The following is a 20,524-nucleotide window of genomic DNA, read 5'->3' as shown; positions in this document are numbered from 1 at the left end:
CAGAGAATACCATTGATATTCGAATATATAAAACGAACAAAACAAAAGCAAAAAAAGGTTTTCGCTGTAAGTTTAACCTTCCAGAGAAAAATTATTCAACATACAGCCAATAACAACTCAGGTTTAGTTGCTTCAGTCCTAGAATAATGTCAGTATTAAGCCAGACATAAAAAAAAAAAACAAAAAACCAAATTTGAATAATGGAAACACGCAAAATAAAAAATAAACAACCAAAAAAACCTTTTTTTCAATAAAAAATTTGACTGAGGTGGTTTTTTGACTGTAGTTTTGGTTTATTTGAAACACTTTGTGAAGGATGAGCAGATATTTAAAAAAAATTGGATGGATGAATGGATGGGTTTTTGTTTTAACTTTGTCATTTCAGGACAGAGTGTGGATTAAGATTTTAAAAAAAACAAGAAATACAATTGTAACATTTGAGTTCCTCATAACTAAAAAAGTACAAGGTATGGACATTTCCTAAAGACAAGTGTGTCTGTGTTTCAACACAAAGTGAAACTGACTAAGGATGCAAAGGGAGAAGGAATTACTAAAGTGCTGCCGTGATTACACTGGCCTCATAATCCCCATTCCTTTGGGCCTGGTTTCACTTTGACGCACAGTTATTTCAGGTTAATCACCTTCTTTGACTTTTTTATTTAAAAAGCTCTGTGTAAAATCTTAAGGGCTTGTAGAAGCATTCACAAGCATTGAATTTAGGATTGAAGTCTTATATTTGTTTTCCTTTACGTATATTCTGATAGTTTAGCAATTGAGCAGCATCAGAGCACAGGGGAAACAAATGATAAAAGGACATGTCATCCTGTTAAGTACACATGGTAGGCACCAGCCCCTAAACCCCTGCTCCCCTCTAATTCATTAAAGCTTCATTACACTGTCCACTCCACAGCCATAAAAAAAAAAAAAACTCCCCACGAGAAGCTCTGCAATACGCCTCTTAGCTCAGCCTCAAAGCGCAACTCGCAGCAAAGGAACGGGAACGGAGGCAACATATGGAAGGAAAGGATGGAAATGTGGCCAACGGACTGCGGCAAGACGAGAAACGTAGAGCTGCCTGACACGAAGGAGGAGGAAAACCCAGAATAAAATGGACGATGGCCTGAACAAAAGTAGAAATAAAACCTGACTGACAGACGTGGAGATCAAAAACAGGCAGAAAATAGGATGACTGTGTTTTTGGCTGGAGTCAGTAAAACAAAAAAAAAAATAAAAACTGAGACTTACTTTTATGTTAGAAGAGAAACACCACATTTGAATAAGCATTTAAGTGTTATCAAAACCTCCACTTTGTAAAAACAATGTGAACAATTATACCATGAAACATGATTAATTGGATAGTCTCTTGTCGCCATGATCCGCTTTCATTAAATTTTATTTAATAAGCTTGTGTGTGACCAGGAGTGGACAATAATCAGAGGAACTTTACTTTGGAGAGCAGCGAAAAAAAATCTCACGGAGGATTTAGACTATATAGTTGTCTCCTTGTCAGGTCTAAATACCTATTAAAGACAATTTAAACAAATACAGGAAAGACAAGAGAGTTAGATTCTTTTATACTCGCGAGGAGAGCAGAGAGATGCTTCCAGTTACAAATCTCCAACCGCTCTGAAACACATCTGTCTGTTCCTCTCTTTTTATTTCTCTTTAGGAACCCTGCCACAAGGGGCGCTGCAACTCTATGGGGTGGGGTCAAAACATTCATCACATGGTTGCAGCGCTAAATAACATTCACTTCTAGACACATGTTATCTATACTCTAGATCCCTTTTGCTCCAAGAACGGCGTTGAATAAGACACGTTGCATAGCTTCAAAGCAACGGCTTTGTATCACAAAGAAGCACAGAGCAGAGTTTATTGTCAGGCATGTAAAACTCTGCTGGGAGCAATTAACACCTCTGTCTTGTAGGAAGTCCTGCAGGGCAACAGCTGCTGAGAGTAGCTGTCACCCCTATTTCCCAGGGAAATCTCAGGATGGAATCAAAGTTATTTAGCACACAGAAACATTATCTAAATGTAACTACAAGGCTACATGATACAACAAATATTTGATAATTACTAAAAATACAATTTACCCAACACTCCTATAGAGGGCGACTCGTTTTGGAAGTACCTTTGTCACCTCACCCAACTCAAAAGTTGAAAGAATAAGTTCAGTTGACAACAATCTTATAAATTGCAATTGCTTACGGGAAGGCATTTGCTTATTTATTACGATATTTTCTTAACCAGGCAAACCTCCATGTTTCTGTGGATGGTCGTAAACACATCTTTACACAAAATGCCCTCCTGGTGCTAAGTTACAAATGTTAGTTTTGTAACTAGTATTTTGTTCGAGTCAGATTGTACAGTGAGCAAATCATTTGATATTGTAAGCAAAAGTGTGAGTCTATTTTCAGTTAACGAGACCTCATGACAAAGTAGACCTCTGGTTTTCTCCAGGATGAGAGGCCACAACCAACCGTGGATGGCTGAAGTTTGAGAATACTTGGCATCCCCTTTAAAAATACTTATAAATGCCTATTTTAATAGTTCAAACACCAAATATACCTTAACATGCATCAATACGTACAGTCTAAAGCTGTCTTAGCACTACTCCAGTAGCTACCATCAGCAGCAGCCAATCAGTTCAAGGAAAATGAAGGCATTCCTAGTTTGGTTGCTTTGCAGAGCAACAACTGGACTAGTAGCATTGCCTAGGTATTGAAACTTCCCAATCTCCATTGTCAAATATTTCCAATGTGCTCTACAAAAACATATGCAGGTAGGCAAATCTTCCGTCAATATCTTGGAATTGCATTCTAGAGAAAAATCCATCAAGATTGAACCACAAAGGTCAACAATACAAAATATTGTGTTTATGTGTTTAGCCCAATTTATGTGTTTTCGGTAGTTAAGAATGAAGGTTTCATTTTTCCATACATGTTTCAAGTCATGTAGTATCAGATTAGTCTACATTTGAGTCAGAGCCTGGATGAGAAAACAGTAGTTCCCTTTATATAAGGTGTTCCTAACGCTACAAACAGCAGAGAAATGGCCTTCTGTTGTTTTCACCAAAAGTGTACAATTTTACATATTGTCAGGTTATTTCATCATGCTTCCGCACTTGAAAGGGACAGACATCTAAAAAAAAAAAAGAAGAAAAAAAAGACTTCTATCACCCGGACTCCGCTCAATCACCAAACTTTCTTTCTTCCTTTTACCATTTATTTTCAGGCAGGAAGCTAAAGGTATTTTTCAGTCGTTTTATCACGATGTTTTCAGACAAAAAACCTTCAACAAATACCGCAGACAGAACACACGACTGGATTTTAAATAGTCTATGCTTGACCTGTTAATGACAAAAGACCGTTAACTTCAGGAAATCAATTTTCATCAACAGCACTAAACTTCTCAAAAATTATGGCTGTGCTTAAAATCCATATATAACACTTCCATACAATACTCTTTCACAGAAATCAACTAAGAAGAATTCCAGTTACTTTAAGAAGCTATAAATATACACTAGGCACATCCTCATTATGGGTTTAATGAGCCACCAAGCAAAAAACTGTTTGCTTTTTGCTTGGTAGGGTGTTTGGGCCACACCCTACCAAGCAATTAGCTCTGTACCAGCATTAGCAGTAGCACTATCTTAGAAACAACAATGTCCAACAGTGTTTGTATGTTTAAAAGTTTCTTTCCTTACCGGCTGCCTCTCTAGTAGTTGGAAATGTCTTTGTTTTACAGAGAGCCACACTTTTCTGTTTGGCACATGTTGGAGTTCTTCCATACCTCACCAGCTGTGCATCATCTCCATTGTCCCCATTTACACAGCAGCTCACTACAGATTGGTTCCTACCACCCTACTTCCACACATAGACACATGGCTTTACACACTGAATTTTAACTCTTTAGCTGTGGAATTATCCAAGTCATGTTTGACCAGACCAAATATTTTAGACATTGAGCAAATGCTCTTAAGAGTCATAACTATTTTAGAACTCCTCAGTTTTGTGCCTAGGGGTTAAAATAAGCATCAAAAAAATGACTTTTTAGTGTTTTAAAATCAGAACAAGGATTTACAAGCCCAGGAAATTAACTTGTAAAACCGATGATTAGTCTTCCAGATTTTTAACTATAAAAACTAAAATAAGATGGCAACCACAGTTTCATTAGTCAGTTGTCATGTATTGCAACATTTTCTTACAGTCTCTCTTTCACCATCTGGAGAAGTCCTTGACAACAGGAATATATTTATATTTTCATATAGCAAAATCTCTTGAGATCTCTGATATACGTATGGTGCATCGAAGCAGAATATAATACAACATAATTCATGTTCTGGTACTGAAAAAGCTAGAGTTTCTCAAAAAAGAAAAAAAGTTGCCCGTTTCATTGCTCAAGTATGAGTTATGACAAAGACAAACATGCGCAAGAAAAAAATGAGAGTTGTGTGAGCATTGGAACTAGTATCTGGCATGGTTGGACCTGAGAGATTTAATCTCAACCCAACATCTGGCAAAAAGCAGGGTACACAAAGGAAGCCCCCCTACGGTTTGAACAGTATGAGCAATTTGCGAGCGGCAAAGGGAGATGCCATTTTATCCTCCCTCCCATTGGTCCAGTTTTCCTTTTTCCAACAAGGTCACCGCGTGTATCTGTAATCCAGCCTTTTCGGTTTGCTACGTTTAAAACGTTTATCTTCCTGAAACTGATTGCTTTGTTTCAGGAACAAAGCAATCAGTTTTGTTCCTAATAGGATGTCTTACTTGACATCCTATTATTGTATTTTCTCTTTGTCTAGACGTTTAGCTAGGTTAGGCTTGGTTATGCAACCACATACTGTATATATACAGTATATATATACAGTATATATATATATACAAAGTATATATATATGTACAGTATATATATGTATATATAATTTTTTTTATTACACACTTGGTTCCTGAAGTATAACTATACACAACATCCACAAGTTTAGCATCTAAGATTCCAAAAAGAATCATAACTAATGTCACTTCTTTGTTCACCTACCCTAACCCTTCACATACGAAAGGACCATCAAAATAAAAGTTGCCATCTATAAGGAAGTGTGCAGGCCGAACCACTCACTGGGCATAGGACCAGATAGTCACGACTCTTTAGCTCTGTTAAGTGACTGAATTATCTCATGTTTTTTCCCTTTTAGAATGAAATGTCACTTATTCTCTAATATTATCATTTATGTGTTATTTCAATAATAACTGAATTCACCAGTTTATAGGGCAAAAATGTATTTCCTTTTAGTAACTGCTGTGAAGTAAACACCAACATTTTTAGCATGCAAATAAAGCTTTATGAGTATTAGTTGTTATAGGGAAAAAAAATCTAGGTTACTACCAGGCTGATATGATTACATGAAATCACTACATTTAATATCTGCTTTATACACATGCACACAAACATGTATACTTAAATAGGAACAGTTTTGCCTATTGTTCTGTTTTATTTATCCTCGCCAAAATAAGAACAAATTTCATAATCTGGTTTGGATGATCCAAAGTAATCTCTTGAGTCTACAGGCTCCACTTAAATAAATAATCCCGTATCCCTGCGACGTCAGCCTCTGTCTGTTGTTCTGCGGAAAAATCAGTTATTCTCTCCCCTGGAGAGGAAGATTAAGTTGGAGGCCTGCATGGTTTGGAAAGAAAAGATCATTAGCCTTGACCAGATTGATTAAGATCAGTGTGGGCAGCTCAGGACATTGTTCACTCAAACACAGCAGCTGGTCACTAAATCTATCATCTTGTCCCTGTACCCAGAATTTTATTTTCCTCTTATCCATGTTCATGGTCATGGACCAAACTGTACCTATGCACTGGAATAAACAGTGTACTTATGCTATATGTGAGAAGACAGGCAGGGAGACTTTGGAATCAGGAATATGGTTCTTGCCCATTATGCTCGATGGAAGAGATCGTTTCAACTATGGGGCAGTTTTAGGGTCAAAAATAAGACTATTGCGCCCCCAGTAGTGGCTACTTACTGTACTTCTTGGCGGCTATAACTATTCTGAAGCCAACAACTGACTGGTTGAAGACAAGGCAGACACCAGTAGCTGAGCAACTGACACCGACAACTGAACGGCTGGTGCTGGCAGATGAGAAGGAAGCTATTCACTTGTGTTAATATTGGACAGGCTAGCAACTAGCATGCCTAGGCTGGTCACTCATTGGTTTGCCCATTTCCTCTGCCATTCATTAGCACAAATAGGCTACTGCTAGCACTGGAGAGGCTTACAACTAACATACCTAGACGGGTCACTCACTGGTTTACCCATTTCTTCTGCTGTTTATTAGCACAGCTAAGCTAGCATTAGCCTTTGAGCATACCTAGGCTGGTCACAAGAAAACTGAATTGATAAAATGGTTGGCATACAAAGCAAGAGACAATCTGATGCAGTGATGTGTTCTTTTGACAGAGTAATCTAGTGTGACACCAAGCATAAACATACCACCATTTTTTTTACTACCTTGAGCATTTTTTATTGGTTCTAGTTTAAAAAGAAGTAGCCACTGCTGGTTGCGGAGTAGTCTTAAATTAACGCATCATCTTGCACCATGTTGAACTTCTCCTCTCTTTTTCCAACACAAAACCTCACCAGTATTCCAACACTTGTAGACGGTTCAGAAAATTGAAGCGTCTCATTTTTTTAAGCGTCTCTCTTTTTTAAAGCAAGTACCCCATTGCAGACACAATACGCCTACGTCACTGCCATAAGCCAGTTAAACTACTGCCATGACTTTCAGTTTTTTTTTTTACCCAAGGAAAGAACACAAAGCAATGAGAAAAAATAACAGTGCTTACAAAATAAAACTACTGATATTCTGACCACAGTCCTCTTAGTACAACACGTTTGTCCGCGTATTTATCCGTGAAACAATCAAAGCATTTCAAGCTTGCCACTAAAACCAGCAACATGTCACAAGCACACCATGAACTGTGAATATATCATTCACATCCACTCTCCTTGGTCTTCTGCCACTTCTTGGCTTTTGCATTCTCTCTGCATTATCAGTCGGTGCCGGTCTTCCACCCTGCAGCCACCCAATCACACTGAACACAGACTCAAGAAAACCCTAAAGACAGAGCCACAATGGAAAACTCAGAAACATTCATGAGTTTAGTCTTAGAGACTAAACTAAACTAAACTTTCATTAAAAAAGTCTGATCTTTTCATAAAACAGATAAAGGTTAACTAAAATATCAGCTAATCTAGACAGGTAACACTTCCATTTGACAATGCTTTATGACAGAAACTAATAGACTTGTCTACTGATCATAGACCAAATGGGGAAAAAAATTCCTACTCACTCATTAGTTGTGTTTCCATTGAATTGTGCAAATTGAAGTTATGAAAATAAATTCAATTAATAGAAACGTGCCAATTTTGAAAAGGCACATTTTCCCATAAAAAGATTTTTGTGATAGGATGAGGCGATTCTTCTTCTGCATCAAAACAGATGTATTTCGCAAAACTGCCATGCTACTACTGGCAGTAAAGTAAAAACGACGACAGGAAGTAGTGGGAGGATGATTTTTTTTTTTGTTTTGTTTTGTTTTCCAGACAATGAGCAGCCGGCTCCACCAGAGCTCTCACAGCATCACAATGATTAAAAAGCTGTGTCACTCAGGATGTTGAATCCATAGCTCTTCTGTAAAATGGCCGACTACAGTTTCCCCAAAACGGCGCATACATAGCCACTCCCAAGTAGGCAGGGCTTGTCACTCCAACTCCTAAATAAGATGCCGAAGTCTCCTCTGATTGGCTGATACATAACGAGCGCCAGCGTTATGGCTGAATTATGAATATATCTCATTTAACTGTTCAGATCCGTCGCTGCCGTGATTTTTAATGACTTATCGCGTGAGCAAGCTCATTCACGTGTGATTTTAATTTAATTTCTTATCTTACGGAAACACAGTGGTTGCAAAATAGTTTTTTCGACATCAGCAGAATATCGACAAAGGTTTGCGTACATTTGTAATGGAAACGCAGCTAATGATAGACTCCCTATAAGTAAGTGAACTGCACATGTGAAGGAAAAAATGAAATTAAGATACGTAACTTGCTATCTGCAGACTGTACCGTATGTAGCATCACAACCGACAGCAGCCTGGATTGGAAGAAGGCTGTGTTAGCAGTAACACTGCTAACATTCCTCATAGATTCAATCTTTATGTTTAAACCCAAGATACCTGACCGCAATAAAAAAATTTATTATAATTTAGCAACAAAACTCGATGACATTTGTCAGTTCCCATCTCTCAAGTGCCAAGCCATGCAAGCACAGCGAGACGCCAGCTCTGACGCTACGTAACTAACACCCGCATTCCCTTAAACAGTTGAGGCTCCTCAGCTGCAGAGGTGAAACAGGCAAGTGTCTACAGACATACAAGTGAAGACTGATCTATCCATTAATTCTCCTCTATCCAGCTCAGGCTTAGTGCCTGGCCTAAGGGCTTAGGGCGTCCCTCAGGGGCCCCAGCTAAAAGCATTTGTTCACCTCTGAGGGGAGGAGAATAAGGGAAAGAAAGTAAAAAGAGTTGATCTCTAAATTTCAAGTTTTCTTGTTATTTTTGATGAAACACTGCTGACGTCAATACACCTGCGTGCGATTTACGGTTTTGCATCTTTGTAAACGGATCACAACCAAAAAATAAATAAATAAATTGGAGACAAAAAAATATTTAAAAAGTCAAAAATAAAGAACCATATAATAATAATAATAAAAAAAGAACACCAGATAAAAAGGGATCGATATGATTGCAAATGTATCCCTTTTATCTCGTTCAGAAACTTGAATTTAGGCCCCCTGGAAGTCACTATAAACCGCAGTCCAAACTGACAATGCCACCTTTGCAGAGATTATTAACGAGCACCCAGCATCAGCAGCCATGACAGCAGTGGGGAGTGCAATCAGACTGCCTGAGGAGAAAAGCATCGGTCTTACCTTCCACAGCATACTCTTCAGCTTCGGGATCCAAACGAAATGCATGAAAAAGAGGGGGAGAAAAAAACAGAAAACAAGTCAAATCGTCTTCCAAACTCATGACTGTTTTAAAGAAATATCAATCAAACAGTAAATACGTGTGACCGTCAACCAGCCGTGACCACACCGATTCCCAGTACGAGCTGAGGTACGTAGCCGGGATGGGCATTTATCGCACCATTTATCATTTATGGAAATGAATTTCTAGTGACGAGATTTTGATTTATTGTCGTCATAATAAATTCCAATCAATGTTGTTTAAACTCTGTATTGTCGCGATTGTTAATATTACTATTTTCTTCACTGTTTGTTCAAAGAGTGTGTCGACACAAAGCAATACATTTGAAAATATAATAAAAATGCAGTTAATGTGTGCAGCTTAGTGCGTCCACACTTGTTTAGGTTGTGGGCACGACTTACTGTCTCATGGGAACGGCTTATTTAGTTGGTGAGAACTAAATTACGACAACTCGCGGCCGTGGGTTGATTTTTTTTCTGCCATGTCACCAGATTAGAGACGAATTCGTGGCCTTTAATTTGTAGCGAATTCGTTTCATTTGTGTCAACAAATTCGTTTCATTTGTGGCCACCACTTAATTACCAGTTGTTATAATTAAGTAAATCACAAAAAAATAATAAGTCATTTCCTGGAGTTATTAAGCCATGGCCACATCAGTTTTTTCTCCCATGTCACCAGATGAGCTCCGTAGCTTACCGACACAAATCACACGTTTATGTGACTCGTGTCCTAAACAAGCGTATTACAAGTGATGCGCATGGTTTTAAAGTGCAGCATTTGCGTTAGGCTGACTTCTGTGCTTTACAGTTAGCTAAAAAAAAAGAAATAAAGGTTCTTATCGGCACTTTTACACAATAGCGCTACAAAGTGTGACATTACGTTAAGAACATATCACCAACCCCTAAAAGGTACTACTCCGACTTTTTTATTGTGTTAAGAAAGCAAGGCGGTGTTACAACAATCAGCACACAACAGCACTGCGGTTACTTCATGAAGCCATCGCTCAGCGGCAGAAAATTAAAGCCGCCTGCCACACTAAAAGGGCCATGTTTGGAGATAAGAAGGGACCAAAAAATGGAAGTTGACAATATGTCCCTGTGGAGATTTTGGCATTTTGATCTTGCTCTCTCTTTCGGTGTGTGGGCGTCTGTGTGTGTGTGTAAGGGTCTTTTGGTGTTCATGAAACACTGTTAACCCAGCTCTGCACTAGTTCAGAGTCTTGAAGTCAGAATTTCAGTCAGTCTGATGGAAGCAGCATGTGGTATCCTCACGGGAATTTGTGTCCCGGGGACACATAAAAAAAAATTAAAAAAAACTGGAAATGATGTGGGGTATGAGAAATACCCCACATCATGCCGCCTCCAATGCATGAATAAATAAATGGGTAAAAAAAAGAAAGAAAAAAAAAGTAGAAAGCAGAATTCCACGCGTTAATATGACCGGAGCATTCTTCCACTTGCTTTTAACATTAAGATTTTATGATAAGTGGAGCTGTGAGGATAAGACTTCAACAAATCCCCGGAGAAGACGTGTGGCTGCGAAGTCGGTCAACCAGATCAGCCACAACAAGCCGAGTTCCTGACAATAGATCCTCTTAAACACCTTAAACACATCCTTCAATCATGTATAAACTTTTCTCCAGATTTAATAGTGAATTCCTTCAAACTGCCACGCATTCAAATTATCTTTAATTGATAGGAACATCCACCAATAATATAGATAAGAGCCTGATGGCATCCAATGTATCCTAATGTATCAATTGTAGAATTGAGAAACAGAAATGATTAAACTAGAACCACAATTATTGACCTGCTTTTACTCAAAAGCAGCCCCCCCCACCCAAAAAAGTCATTATTGTCTTATATTAATGCAATCTTGCAATACCTTTTGTTATGTTTCTGTGTACTATTTCAATAAAACTGACATTGTTTAGGTATATTATTGAGCAGATCAAATAAACTCCTCAATAGTATTTTTTGAAATGTATCACATAAAGTGTTACCCCTGCGTATTGCATGCAGATGGAGAGTTTTATTGTTTTATATTGAAAGCTGGGCTTGGACTGCTCTACTGTAGTTTCTTTGTGTGTGTTTAAAAGAACTGCAAATATAAATGATAAATTGATGAATGAAAGGCATTAACAGGATGACTTGAACCCGACAGTTCACATCTGAGCTGCCTTGAAATCAAAAAGAGCAGAGAGGACTTTGCTCTCAGAAAGCAGGAGATCCTCACTTTTTGAAGCGTTGTCGTTTTTATCCAATTTATTTTCCTGTTGTCTTTACAACCCATTGGTTTTTATCCCAGAGGTCTTTTTCATTAGGGTGGATTTCAAATAGCCACTGGCTTCAAACTCCAGCGGGATTCTCATCTTGTCAGGGCAGTTTGTGATTCACAACTGATTGTGGAGAAAAATGTGTCTGTTTCTTTTGTTGTTGTTTTTTTGGGGAGTGGAACAGGTGCTAAAATGTGAACCGCTAGCCACAGCCAAACACATTGTCTTTTATCAAAACACACCAGGAGCTCAGCATTCCAAACGCAGAGGTTCCTCCAGCCATTTCTCCCACTTCATTAGGTTTTCTGTTACAGCACTGCATTAGGTTTAAAACAGCTCGTTTTCTGTAACATTTAAAAATATTTGAAATGTTTGCTAATTTGGGCGCGCCCACTTTGCGCCGCGATTCTGGAGAACGGAGACAATTTTTGAATTATTTTCTTTTCCACGGATTTTGCTCACGACTTTTGAGTAAATTTAAGAGAATATAGTATTTCTGTCCTTGCGCCTTCCGGAGTAGCCCATGATACAACACATTTAAGCTAATTAGCAATATCGAATGCATAGGGGAAGACAAATTTTCCTCTGAAATAAACCAAACAAAAATAATACAATAGCCACAATTAATCATAAGTACTGCCATAGTACCGAAAAAAAAAGAAGAAGAAAGTTCAGGTAAGGAGAACAGAAGTGTAGTATTTCAACTGAATTCAGATGGAAGCAGTGGGAAAGCTGAGTTTCTTCAACAATAAATCCCAAAGGGCTTCGGAGGCAACTGAGAGACTTTTCTTTCCTAATCCTCTCACTAAGCTAACTAGTGGATTTACCAAGGGGAAGAAAGCTCTGCTTGCATTTAAAATAAGCCTTTTCCATATCACTCTCCCCCTGTTTGTATGCTGTAGGAAGCAGCACAACTTACCCAATCATAACCAAAAAAAATAGATTCATCAGAAGCAGAATGTCTTTGCATAATGTACCATATAACATTTGAGTTCTATAGGAGCCAAGTAGCGCTCACTGACGATGTGAAGTCTGTAAAAACTGCATGGAAAAAGATACACACCACCACCTACAGGTTAAAGTTTAGCCGTGATAAAAGGTTGAAAATAAATGACAGGGATACAACAAATAAATAATGCTTATACTTCAGTTCTGAGCTCTAATATAAGCTACCTTTATTTGTGCTGCTGAGTGTTTGCGGAAGTAACCATGGATGCTAACGGTGGAGCGTATCTCACGAGTTGTTAACCCGCACTGGGTTAACTCAGGGAATCTCATCTGTCCGTGTGTCAATCATCTCCAAGCCACTTCTTTGTTCCGTCACAATTATCGATTTATTCCATTTTGATTGTCACGCTTCAAACTTTGCAAGGACTGCGACACAGACTGACCAGGCCAATCAATGCACAAGTGAAAACGATATACGGCACTACGACACGGTCAACAGAAACTACGTTGACCGTGGTTGTTATTCAACCAGAGCCAACTCATTAACAATTTAATCCTCTTTATGGTCCGCCATGGTGGTTGTTTTTCTTCCTGCTGGCACATTTCAGGACGCAGAATAGTGACATTTGTTCAGGTGGGATGAATGCGACCTGGCCATATGGACTCAGGTCATATTTAAAAAGATCAGATGCGTACCGGATTTAGTACCACAAGTTCGAGTGTCCTGGGTCGCATTCGAAATAAATCCGACCTGTGTTGTTCAGACTGTCCTGAAATGATCAGATGCAGCTGGCAGTAAGACTTCAGGTTGCAGAGTGAGCGTAGCCTTAATTGCAACTCAAGCTGCTCTGAAACTCCAGTCACCGTCTCTGCCATGGCAAAACCAGAGAGCTGTCAATGGAGGTAAAGCGTACATCTGCAACAGGCTGGGATGGACAGAGCAGCGGAGAAGCAATTCTGAATCTCTCCGTCTCACAATCCAGTGTGGATGTCCGAACTTGACAGCTTTCAGTCAAACAACGCTTCTCTGACTGCTTTTTGTCAAATGTGAAGTTTGATGCAGCAGAGAACAAACTTTGTGCTCAGTGCTGTTTGGGGTTGGCCCCCAGCTGTTAAAACATGACGGAGCCCCAATGCACAAAGCAAACTCCAAAGCTTTGAAGCGTCCGCCGCCCCCCGCTCAGCTCCGCCAGACTAGCGGCAGCAGAAATTAGCAAACGCCTGGTGGGATTACACGTCTGCTGAGCTCATCGTACAAACTACTTCTAACAATGGTTAATGGTGTAATGGGGAAACATTGACAGGGGGACTGTCGGACAGGGTGGGGGCTCCTTAAAGAGACAGAGGATCATTTTAAGGCATCAAATTCAAATTTCTTTAAAGTTACTTTTGATATATATTTCATTTTCATACCTACTGAAGGTAACATAGTTAATTATGTTATAAAATGTATCTGTGCCTAGAAAATACTTAATACCCCGTTCCTTTAAAAGCAGAAAAAGATCAACCATATGAGTGTGGTTGCCATTGTTACCAACATTTACATAATATTAAATAAAACAAACGGAACTGCTACGTACGTATCTCCAGATTTCACTGCTTTGCTGTGCTGCCTGAATAGAAAAACTTGAAATGGCAGTACGTTATGAAGTCACTGACGTAGCTCTTTATGGCGTTTTGTTTTAAAATGAGTCCCAGAAGAAAAAAAAAGTCGCTGTCTTTACTGAAAGCCAAACGGAGCGCATTTGGCTCTTCATGTCAGTCGTCAACGCAGCCGAGGTGAAGAGCTCCAGGTTAGCCCCGCTTGTTAACCTGCGTGAACGGGAAATGAGCCGGAGGTGCACTTCACCACCGAGCCACTTCCTGGAAGAACTCCTGACTCTCATGAACGTCCATCTTAACAGGAGAGTAACGTCTGTGGTCCAAGTCATTTGCTTTGATGGCAAGGCAGGTTTCAGAGGGAGGTCAGGCAAATGTAATAACTTCAAGTGTGAAGGTCCCGACTCTCCTGTCAAAGTCAAGCCGCTCAGCTGGATGATGAGCTAAAGACAATAAGCTGACACTGCAGGGCTTTTACACGAGATTTAGTGAGAAAACCATAAAGTCGATATAACAAACGACTGTTACTGTTTAAATTCAGAAAACAGATGTGTCTGATGAGTAAAATGGATTTTTTTTTTAAGAAAATATATTTTGACATCCAGTGCAAGCAACGTCGGCATGTTAAACCTGAGCTGACGAGGAAGGAAAGGCTTTTTTTTGTTTCATGAAAAAAAGTGAGAATAGTGGGGTAAAAACAAAGACAACTGAAGACAATCAGGTTAAAAATATAAAAGGTAGAAAACTACTATAAACCTCAACCTTTTTTCACACGCTTTGAATACTGCACTGTGTTTAATACAAGGCTGCATGAAGAGGACAGCAAAAAGATGAAGGGCGAATTTGCGTCGAGACGATAATGATACTGAGAACAACAGTGACAGAGAGAGAGGAAGTGTGTGTGTGTTTGGCTGTTCGGTTCTGACAATAGCTGTGTTTCCATTACAAATATGCACAAACTTTGTTTATAATCCGATAATGTAAAAGAAAATTCACAACTTCAGTGGTTTTAGTGTGCAGGAGGAATGTGAAAATAGCAATCAATGACTTTTCCTGGTAGCCTACTGTATTTAAAAGTTTTTTTAAAGCAGCCATGTTGCCGGCACTTGGAGAAAGGATTCATGGTACTTCTTCACCAAAAGTTACATTACAAAGCCGACACCTGAGACTCAGAGTCAAGTACGACCGATATAAGTAAAAAAAAAAAATTTCTTGCCAAAGTTAGTGGTTGTGGCTTACATTCAGGCACACTCAATAGTCCGAAAATTATAGAAACAATAGAAAAACACCAGATAGTATTAGTAGTATTAATCCAATTTAAGGCTGTCTTGGTTTGTATTTTTGTCCTTTGCATTCTTACAGTGTAATATTCCTAGAGAAATAAAAAATGTTCATCACAAAAGTAAGGTTTATTAAGGGCTTCTGGACAGGACAGTCGAACCTCCGATTCAGGAAGTGTGGTTTACGAAATGACTTTCCTCCACAAGGTGTCTGGGCTGATGAGTAGCTCTTCTTTTCCACTTAAATAAAACACAACCATGAAATTCAAACCAATCATACAACAGGCTGGCACAGAGAAGGCGGCTCGTCACCTTTGCAACGACATAAGGCCGGATGACGTGATTTTTTTTATCATTCAACTGCGATAATGAGAACTGATTCCGTCAGTTTTAGCCCTTAAGTTTGTCGGCTGGCCTGAGAACGCCTTGTTACGACTTTAAAATGAAGTTCTGCAAATTGGCTTTACGTAATAATTTAACAAAGAGAAAATACAGAAGCAAAAGACAACCTTTCTTTTTTCCGTCTCTTTCTACAGTTACTCATTCCTGTCTTCTGATGGTGTAATTCAAGCCCACTGGGTACCAAGAAATAGAATAACTGATTCCAGAAAAAAAAGCAACAAATAAAAACAATTCAAAGTGGTGCTTTATATCGTCCACGTGTAGCTGGCCTGCTTTGCACACACACGCGCACACAGTTGGTGTCCACGCCAGTCAGTGAACACCAACATTTCTTTGAATGTTTTCTGAAAGCCAGCAGACGATGTGGCCTGTTTTATATAAAGGGTGGAAATTGCAGCAGCATATAAAGCTTTATCCTCTCAGATGAAATGGAGCATTCCTTTGGATATAATAAAAACATGGTTTCATGGGGGCCTGGCATTCTGATCTGGTAAACCTATTATCAGTGGGATATCTTTGGCATTTTCACCGAACACGGACTTTCTGCCCCCCCGCTGAATACTGACAAAAACTCTGAGCACTAGAAAGCCTACATCGTTGGATGGATATTAAAGCAAAGAAACATTTTACTATTGGTGTTTCACATGACAATTTACCCTTACCACCCCAAGAAAAACCAGCGGTGGCTATTTTGTGATACTAAGTAATCTTTAACATGTCGTCAATGTCCTAAAATAAGTATTTTTCCAAAAGTGATTTTGGCAAAAATAATTTAATAAAAATACCTCTTTTATTGCCAAAAGATGAATTAGAGAAAAAAAAATCACTTTTGGCAGAAAATGACAGGAGCATTTGCACAAAACCTGCCGGCAGAAATTGCTTACAGTGCAGTCCAGGTATTCTGAACCGCCACAAAAGTTAATTAGCTAAAATAGCTCAAATCTACAAGTACTTAAGATTCTCTTTTGAAAAAAAAAAGTCTATTTTAATAGCTTGGAAATAATATATGTCTTCATATGCATTAATGCAAATAATGGAAGCCATTTTAGCTGTATCACAGAAGCTATACAGCCTTCCTTATCTGTGCTCTTGGAGAAACAGCCAAACAGAAAAAAGAAATGGCCCTCCCGGTTGGGTACTCCACAAATGCCAGCCAGTAGCATCTCAGATAGGTGTGTAATACTGCATATTTTGGTACTAATGTGGTACCAAGTAAATACAAGGCCAGTATCACAGATGCCAATAGCGATAGATTTATTGCAGCAATTGTTAATGATTTACAAATTTAACCTTTCAAAACCTTTTTTAATGCCACCTTTGTTAGTGATTTTTAAGACCGAAAAAAACTAAATATGGAGGACTTGTGGGGGAACTTGCCGCAGCCTGGTTTTGCGTCCATGATAGAGACTAAAAAGCTAGCTGGCTAGAAGGGGGAGTTAGCAGCTGGTTCCTAGGAGCCGCTAGTCACAGAACACAATGAAGATGTTTGGATAGGACTCAAACAAAAAAGTCCTGGGGAAAAAAAACAAACTAAGATCTGCGATTAACATATTTAAGGCAATTTTAAGACGTTTTAAGTAATTTTAAGTCTTTAATTTTAGAAACAACATTTTAAGACTTAAGACTTTTAAAAATGCATGGACACTTTTATAATGACTAGAACAAAATATTCGTACTCTGGCCATCACAGACTCCCAAAATGACTCAAAATGACCTTGTACCGTTGATGAACTTGCTGTAGCCGTAAACAAATCAGAATTCCTCAAAGATCCTGACTGCCTTCTTCTCTTCAAACACATTATTCATCATGTTCTAAAACTTAGCTACTTCTACAACTCCCACCATCTTGAGACTTTTCTGTTCAGCTTCCCATCATTGCACAATGCGTCAGTCGTCACTCTCTTTTAAAAGGCACGGCGTGTTCTGTACATCACTCTCTTCGATGTACAAGAACATCCAGCCGTCATCAGCTGTACTTACTCCTTATTATGCCTGATAGAAAAATACAAAACAAAACAACAAAAAAAAACAAAAAACATAAGGACTTTAAGAGTGCAGAGGTATTGATCAGAAACATGTTTTAAGCAGCCCAGCCAATTTCATTACACACTAACATTAGATGAAAGAAGAGTGATGTTTTTAGGGTAGTAAATTACAGTGTGGGTGTTCACGCAGTTAAAGAGACGCTTTCTTCCTCTTCCAGTCAGCTAGAACAGGTCTTAGAGGCAGAATTCACACACACTTGCCAAATAGTAGGTTTAAAAAGGAGAAGCTGTGAAAGTAATGACATGATTGGTTGTTCAAAAACGGTCTCTGTTCACAACATCTAAAGCTGCTGTCTATTTGGAGAAGCTTTTGAGCTATCAGCAAAGACTAGACAGCAGCTTTGAATGCAGCTGCCGCATTCTAATTTAGGTTTGTGTGTTTACCCTTCTTCTTCTTCTTTTTAAGACTTCGTCCAGGCTGAGTGAAAAAAAAATACAAAAGGACTGTTTATTTGCAGTCAAACCCGGGGCGGAACTAAATGGGGGGCAACTCCCCCCCCCAGCAGAAGAAGCTTCTTCTGCATTGTCTTTAAAAACATACCTATAACAACCAATCACTTGTTTGTCCAGAAGGCTCTAATTGCCTTCAAATCAAACATTAAATAAGGGCTATTATGTATTTCCAGGCACATAGTGCCATTTTCTAGCACAAACAGGTAACTGTTACCTTTAGTAGTTATAAAAACAAAAAATGTAAATGTTCATCGGATGCCTTGAAATTAGCCTCTTGTCTCTTTAAGAAGCGCCGACTCTTTCTGACACTCCATCTTCAGCATGTCATCACAACAATGTTTCTCCGTTGTGGTGAGGGTTGGCCGATAAAATGAACTGTTATTGGATTTTGAAGATGTAACTTTTGGAAAGTTGGGATTTTTTTTTTTTTTACCAAGGCACTCCTTGGGATTCAGCCTATGACAGCCATCTTGATTGACAAGCAGGTTTTACAGCTTTTGCTTATTAGGACTTTGAATTCAGGTAAAACCTATAACTGCATATTAGATTAGGGATTAGGGTTCTTATTGTTTTGACTGCAATGTTTAAGAGAAAAAAAAGTGATAATATTCCCAGAATAATGTTGTAATATTAGGAGAAAAAAGTATTAATTTTAAGACAACTCCAACTTGAAAAATATCAAAGATTGAAATAAAAGGTACTTATTGAATTGTACAAAAAAAAAGAAAAGAAAAAAAAAGCGAGAAAAATGAATCTCTTAAAGTGGGAATTGGTATGGAAAAAATCTGACTGGTTTTAAGCCATATCTCCATAATCATGAGATTCAATGATTTCTCAAACGTGCTAGAAAGACTCAAAGCAGCACTCCAGGTATGTTTCTAATCAGGTTGTAACATTATAACATGACGTAAGGCTTAAAAAAGTCGATTTAGCATAAACCCCCCCTCTTTAATTTGGGTTATATACGGTTGTAAATAAGCTACCACAGGCACATTGACAAGGCCTTGTGTCTGAGTTCCACCAGCTCGCTCCAGGTTTAGTCAGTTTCTTTCCAGGTGATGTTAAAACAAACAAAAGTTAAAGTCCAATTAAGTTTGCAATGAATGAAATGTCTGCTGAAGGTGACAGATGGTGGCGGTTTACCGCGCCCGTTAATCGCTTCCCGACAATGACGCACTCACGTGTGATTTTTAAGAGCCTATTTAGTTATTGTAGGCAAGCCTGTTAGTCTTGCCTACAATAAACAAAAGAACAGTTTATGAATAGTTTAAGAATGAAAAATTGCTTAGGGCTTGCCTTTTCAGTTGGAGTTTAATCAACAGCTCTGAGATCCACATCACAGCAGAATCAGGCTCAAGAGAACAGAGACTTCTTCATTACATAACTCAAGTAAACATAACCGGTACTGTGTTGTCAAACTACTTAAATTTTTTATTTTTTTTAAATAAAGTTACTCAAGCAAATGAGTATATGTGAAGTCCACAACATGGAGAGAGTGCAAAAGTATTTCTACAAAAAATACATCTGTAGTCAGGAAGAAGGCAGATTTTAATAATAAAAAAACTAGTTATTAAAAGGTTGGATACCTTAAAGCTAGGAGTGATTTTTTGTTTTTTTTTTAAACAGCCACTCTGAGCATTTCTCACTGAGGTCATGATGAAACAGAAACCTCACAAGACGGGGTGAATTTCGTGAGATCTTAGATTTTATGAGCAAACCTGATGCCTGACGTCCCAGAAATGCAAAATACAGCAGAAGAAGTATTCCAACGCCTGGGATGTTCAGCTGAACTGGGGAGAGAGGACACTTGTACTTCAAAATTGCCTCAGAGGAGAGTGATACCATAAATAGTTTTTAAATATTTTTGTAAATATTTCATAAACAACATTTACCTACAGGGAATTTTGTTCATACTTAACCGAGGAGATCCAGCACTGCTAACCTGCTGAGGTCTCTTGCTGTTCTCCCGCCCCCACATTTTCTAGACCCACCTCTAGCTGCGTTTCCACTGCAAATGTGCACAAAACGTTGCCGATGTACTGGCAATGTCGAAAAAAACTGTCTTGCAATTGCGGTGTTTCCATTAAAAAAAGAAACAATCAAAATCACGTGAATAAGTTTGCTCACGCGATAAGTCAGTAAAAACATGCTGCGCAAGAATCTTCCGACTACTGCCTGTCGTTGCTTCATGGTTTGCACCGGTGAAAACATCCTGTTGTTGGTCAGGTGATTTGTATGATGCTCATAAAAGTGTTTTCATTGAAGTTTTGCAAAATAAACCAATCATGGTCAAGTACGGCCAAAAAAAAAACCCAACGCCAAAACCTTATCTCAAAATGAGTGTTTAAACTAAAATATATATTTAAGATGATCATGTGATCAGTTATTTCTGGTTTATGCAATTTATCAAGATGAAAGTTCAGGATGAGTTCCGAATCAAAACTAAAAAGTATATTTATGAGAAAATA

At 38.6% G+C, this 20,524-nt stretch overlaps 1 protein-coding gene across 7 annotated transcripts in view; it reads right to left on the bottom strand.

Moving 5' to 3' along the window:
• The window catches only part of nrxn2b (neurexin 2b), an 813,260-nt gene that overhangs the window by 674,125 nt on the left and 118,611 nt on the right, over positions 1–20,524 (bottom strand). For all 7 annotated transcript variants that reach the window (XM_032584259.1, XM_032584258.1, XM_032584254.1 and 4 more), the window contains exon 3: positions 8,997–9,017. In XM_032584259.1, the coding sequence (XP_032440150.1) occupies positions 8,997–9,017 (21 nt within the window). The remainder of the gene's footprint in view (positions 1–8,996; positions 9,018–20,524) is intronic.

The sequence above is a fragment of the Xiphophorus hellerii genome, chromosome 14 (genome assembly GCF_003331165.1).
Source record: "Xiphophorus hellerii strain 12219 chromosome 14, Xiphophorus_hellerii-4.1, whole genome shotgun sequence".
Classification (NCBI taxonomy): Eukaryota; Metazoa; Chordata; class Actinopteri; order Cyprinodontiformes; family Poeciliidae; genus Xiphophorus; species Xiphophorus hellerii.
This window is presented reverse-complemented; position numbering and strand designations above follow the sequence as displayed.